The following is a 6,000-nucleotide window of genomic DNA, read 5'->3' as shown; positions in this document are numbered from 1 at the left end:
AAAGACCTAAGTATACAAACAAGAGGCAAAATTGAAGCACATCATTCACACAGAAAGAAGAGACAAGGAAAGTATACACACAGAGGGAGAAGAGATGAGTTAATCATTCACACCATGGGAGAGAGGAAGACAAGAGGAGAGGCTGAATCTCCTCAGGACAACTTCATTCATTCAATATGTACAGTTTCTTCTCTACATGAATCAAGTCACACATGCCCTTCTTCTTGATGGTCTCAAAAGTCTTCCTTTTGTCCCCCTGAGTAAAGAGCCTTTTTCCTCACACGCGTCAGGTGTGGGCGGCGTGCAGCCTTTGACCATGGGGATGACAATAAATCTCTGCAACAACAACAGCAACAGCAAAAAAAGTAAAACTAGAAATACACAAAAACACTTTGTTGTGGTAATCAGCTGGCAGTGACATGCTGAGAATGTTGTGGAAAATGCAGTCATTTACATTTGGAGTCATTGTGTGCTTTAGCAATGTGTGAGTGTCAATAAGTGTCAAATTACATCATTCTAAGCATATGGATGAGGTCCAATTTTTACTCTGAGGAGCTTTGCATGTAAATAGAGGCCCTGATGTCACCACACAGGGTACCTTGGAGTCAGAACTCAACTGTCATACCCATGTATAACAACATGGAGGTGTTGTCTCCACTGTTAAAACATCTTGTCAGTTGCTTGTGTTTTTAATGGCCCTCCATGTTCATCAGTCTGTGTCCACTTGTCACACCATTGCTGTTTACACCATGCAAAAATGATGATGGTGCATTTTGTACACAGTAAATTAATGTACCGTTTTACCTATTACACTCCTACAAATGCCATTTGCTGTCACAGCCTTGTGTATACTTCTTATTGTTATAAATTTCTCTTTGGAGATTAATAAAGTATCTATCGATTTAACAAAGAGTTTAGAGTTTAGGGGGGGTATTAGTTCTCTCCACAGAATCATCTTCACTGTTTAGTTTCATTGAGAGCATAACCATTTGCTATAAATGACCAATTTGATATAAATGTCTCTGAGGTATTGTCTACCACAAACCCAAAGTCTTTTAATTTTATTACACACAGAATCATGAATTTTCAAATCAAAGCAAATTTATTTATAGAGCACTTTTCACACAGTGTGTGTCATACAGGATTTTCCAGATCTAACACAGGGACAGCAATTGCTGAATTAAAGACCAGATCGAAATAAGCATCTTTAGTTATACTTATCCATCACACAGACTGACCTCGCAAGATTTTAAAAGAGCTCAGGCATAAAAAAGAAAGAAAAGTTTAGGGTTTCAAAACATCAACATGTATTTGCTTTTTAACAAACTTAAAAATTTGACCTTACATCTATCCATTCTAGTTTTGCACGTCTCAAAATAAGGCAACATCAGCATCCTTTACTGTATGAAGTTTAGCAATTTAATAGTGTTCTTCTGTGATTTCCAAAACAACTGAGAAAATTAGATCTTGAAACAAAAATGGCAACGTTTACATTGAACAGCTCCAAGATTACAAACACCCAGAAATCAGAAATGTTTATTTATTTTCCGTATAATTTTGTTGATAGTTCCCTGGACAGAACTACGTAATGTGGAAATATTAAGAGGAATGGAAAAATGCAAAAATGTTGATTTTGCTATTTAGATATGGAGATCAGTGTTTCCAATAATTGATAAATAATGAATGTAAAAATTAACAATTTGTTATATTTTTTGATGGATTTTTAAAAAATGTACCACCTCAGACATCAGCACATTTTGATCAGACATGGAGAGCTGGAGAAGGAGGAGAAAAAGTGAGTTTAGGGCTCTTAAGGATCAGAATGGAAGTCCTTCGTAAGGTGTTATGGGCATGTAGGATGATCTTTTTTCCTGGTCCATTTAGGAAGTTGTGATGAGGTCCTGGCACACTCTCCAGGTCTTTTAAGGCTTCAAGTTCTTGGTCCTTAGAGTGCTCGAATCATTTCAAGGTAACTTTTTTCAACCTGTTGTATTTCTCTTCCCTTCCTTTCAGGTGCTTTGACCTCTGCAGGGTTCAGTGTTCAAACTCCTTCTGGCAGATCATTTTTTTGTGACAATTACATGTCACAAACAGAGAACTGTTAAATATTTTAGTCCCACAGTTTCAGCAGTACTCCTAACAAAATCAAACAGCAAGTCCAGAGGGTTGTGGGCTGGAATGGACCATCAGAGCCATTCAGGAGGTACTCTACCCGAGACCAGGACCCATTATTTGGCAATGGCTCCACTCCCAACGTCCAGCACATCACGTTATAGACATCTACCGCTCGAATTGGAGCCGCCCGAACATTTCGCTTGAAATCTGGATGAAATGAAGAAAGAATAATATGATCTTTATCTCAAAATAATAACCTTATATTATAATTTACAATATTTAGCTTCAACACAAGCGAGAGACAAAACTGACAGAGAAGCAATATGTTGAGAGTTGAGAGTCACTGTCTGCTTCAAAAAACAAACAAACAGGATTCCCCCCCGACATGCACTGACATGGTACAAATACTGTATGATTTGTTTGTTACCAGGTCCTGTTGCCAAGAAAAAACCTCTCATGTCAAGGAACTCATTGTCGTAACCATGCCAGCCATTTTGCCATGCTGAGGGTTCTCCAGAGTCATTTTTCCAGTATGGGAGCCTTGCCTTGTTCTGGAATGAAAACACACACACACATAAAATGAATGATGTACTTCTTACTGTGAAGAACTTTATGTTCTTTTTTTTTGGGTTGGTTTTCTACATTGTTTTATTTTATTGTTTTAATGGGTCATGGTAGGGGGAAGATATGTGACTTTTGCGTGTAAATCCCAGTTTAAAAGTTCTACAAAGGAAATATTTCCACATATTTAAACAAAGGGAGGACAGAGAAGAGCCCTGATTCATGGTAACAACTACACACTCAGGATTCCCTGGTGATTAAAAGAGCTGACTCCTTTTTGTGTACTCTTGTATTCTTTTTTTCTTTCCCCTGGTCATTCTTCTCTTATGCCACTCTTTTTCCATGTCTTTTGCCACGTGCTTCAGAGTAACTTTGCCTATAACATGTGATGTCTGTTTTTCTTTCATTTTACAAGCCAAGTCACTACAAGACTATCTAGCAAAATTTAAGAACAGTAAATAGTGAGGTCCACTTCGCTGAGAGAGAATAACAACCCCACATTGCCTCAGGGAAAGACACTCTGGAGGCTATTATGACAGGCCCCTGAGCTATTATTAGCACACTCACAGGTAATCATATCCTCTCTTTTGGCCATTGCGTGATTTCTTGCATATTTTTGTATTATCATCCACAGACCAATATTGTTTCTTGTTCCACTTTGGCCAGTAGAGTGTGATTATTATTCATTTCATTTATCCTGACGTAATAGCTGGTGGTTTAATACATTTTCATTTGGACGAAGTTGGTGCCCTGTGTATTCCTTTGTAGAAGAGACAGAAACTAATTTAATTGAGAAGTCATGACTTCTGATATCAGACTGATTAAGTGGATTCACTGAATTAATTGTTATTATTTTTCCTCTTATGATGTGGTGCCCCAAACAAGCATGAAACAAATGAATAGTAATTTTCCTGCAATAGCGTGATAGGTAGGACTGTGTATTACTGTCAAGCAGGTGCATTTGCATCCTCATGCATGTGTGCGAGAAAAACAGCTCAATAGCGCTACCAGACATCCAAAACTCTACCAGGAACCTTTACCTTTTATATCAATGTGGCTGAAAAGTCTCTGAGGTACTCAAATGTTAACCAAGCAAAAGAACATTTGCTGATGAGAAAAAGACACTAAATAATGCAGATAACTCAACTACTAATAATTTCTACAACCAAATGATACTGTCAAATGTCTGAATGAAATTGTTGAAATACATGATGAAATGTCTTGATAAACAGCTATAAAGCCTGGGACTAAACATTGTTCCCATCCTATCTCAATATCCTCCACTTCACTTTAAATGCAGTTGCACTGGGTAAGAAAATGAACAGGTCAAGAGAAGAACACTTTGTCCTAGTGAACGTGTACAAGTGAATGATTGTCTGTTACCTCAGCGATAAACCAGCCTGGCTCAGCCACCAGCGTCAGGGGAGAAACAAACTTCCCTCCTTTGAAATGGAAACGTTCAGGGATCTCTTGTCTAGCATAGACATTCATGTTAGGGACCTGGGACAACTCAGCATACACCTGGCATAACACACACACACACACTCACACACTCACTCACACACACACACACACACACATACACACACACACACAAACATATAGTGTTAGAATAGTTTTAATAACAAAGTTAATCCATGAAGGACTGTTCAACAAAAAAGTAGCTTTACAGTATTCATGTGGTCACAGGGTTTGGAGATCCTCTCTCAAGAAAATTTGATGTTGTTTAACTAAAACTTACATATATAGAATTTAAGACAATTAATTCTATTCAGTTTTATTTATATAGCACCAAACCACAACCACAGTTGTCTCAGGACACTTTACATATAGAGCAGGCACAGACCAAACCCTTAATCTACAGTGACCCAACAATTCCCTCATGCGTAAGAACTTGGTGACAGTGGCGAGGAAAAACTTCCTTTTAGGAAATATTTCCAAAAAATGCAAAGGTTGTTGTTTTTTAAACAACAAGAAGAAATAAAATAGAAATACTCAATGCTGAAGTAAGCACGATGTCATGAAGTTCATATTTTTGTGAGTGCCCTCGGACTCTCCCCTTCCTGCCATCCAATGCCTTAGATAACTGGCTCGAATCACTCACCATACTATTCCTATTTCCTTTGTATCAGCTCGCCATACCCAGGTTCGTTAGGCCCTCTTTTTTGGGAGATTCAACTTCAACCTCACCTACCTACCCGGATCCAGGGACATTAAGCCATGACACTCTCTTCTGCCAGCATGCTCCTGAGGACCCTCCTTAATCATCCTGCCCCCACTTGTGTAGTGGCTGTTACTTCGGAGATTGAGCAGCAGCAACTCTTGTAAAGTTAAAAAATTCATATAATAGCTCCCTGAATTTTGTACACAATAAGTAAAGATGTCAAAATAATTAAAACAACTTTCAGATAAATCACTCCTCAATTTTAGTCTCTCTCAGCAGCCTTGTTGCAAGGGATCAGACCAACTGTTAAACACTAAAAATCTTTACTTTAATTTATAGATCATGGGAGCAGAAAGCTCACAGCAACGTCAGTAGTTGTGAGGTTTTTCATGCGTCTTTCACCTAAACTCACACTTTTCTCTACATAACAGACATTCTCCCATTGAGTCTGCTGAGCGTTTAGAGCCAGACTGGCGAGCTAATGTTATGCTAAAAGCTGGTTAGCCTTCATCTCAGGGTACTTCCCTGCAACCAAACAAGACTGAATTGAATTTCTTACGCTCTCTCACTATCACACACAGGCTTCTACTATCATGGACTGTTTTTACATCGATATTACCAACAGCATTGTTTCAAGTGATTCACAGACATATCGGGAGGTACTACAAGCTAGCAAAGCTGCCGCTCGTGTTTACTCTGCTCTTAACGTTGCGTTAATGTAGTAGTCATGAGCTGTAGAGTTTTTAATCTGACTTTAACACAAATACACACTATTTTCCACATTACATACATTGTCCCCATTGCTAATACAAAGTCTGCTGAGCATTTAGAGCCAGACCGGCGAACTAATGTTATGGTAAAATAATCCGCCTCCACCTTATTGTGCTTTACTACAATAGTAGGGATAAGTTTAATAAGTTTTTTTACGTGCTCTCTCTCAATCACACACACATGCTTTTACTACCACGGACTGTTTGACTGTCTATTATCAGCAGCCTTCTTTCAAGTAATTCACAGACATGTCGGAAGGTAATACAAGCTAGCAGAGCTGCCGCTAATGTTTACTCCGCTCTTATGTTACTCTGCTGCACACTGTAACTTTAGTAGTAGTTGTGAGATGTAGTGCACTGGGATGTTTATTACAATTTCGGTAGATTTTT

General features: G+C 38.5%; 1 protein-coding gene across 1 annotated transcript in view; it reads right to left on the bottom strand.

The window, feature by feature from the left end:
• Nucleotides 1-1,119: 1,119 nt before the first annotated feature.
• Nucleotides 1,120-6,000, bottom strand: part of enpp6 (ectonucleotide pyrophosphatase/phosphodiesterase 6) — a 32,276-nt gene continuing 27,395 nt past the window's right edge. The window contains exons 6-8 of the mRNA XM_041943918.1: nt 4,060-4,197; nt 2,543-2,666; nt 1,120-2,322 (exon numbers count right to left, since the gene is read on the bottom strand). Of these exons, the coding sequence (XP_041799852.1) occupies nt 2,111-2,322; nt 2,543-2,666; nt 4,060-4,197 (474 nt within the window). The 3' untranslated portion in view covers nt 1,120-2,110. The remainder of the gene's footprint in view (nt 2,323-2,542; nt 2,667-4,059; nt 4,198-6,000) is intronic.

This window comes from Chelmon rostratus, chromosome 9, assembly GCF_017976325.1.
Source record: "Chelmon rostratus isolate fCheRos1 chromosome 9, fCheRos1.pri, whole genome shotgun sequence".
NCBI lineage: Eukaryota > Metazoa > Chordata > Actinopteri > Chaetodontiformes > Chaetodontidae > Chelmon > Chelmon rostratus.
The sequence above is the reverse complement of the archived record's forward strand: the minus strand, read 5'-3'. Positions and strand labels throughout refer to the sequence as shown.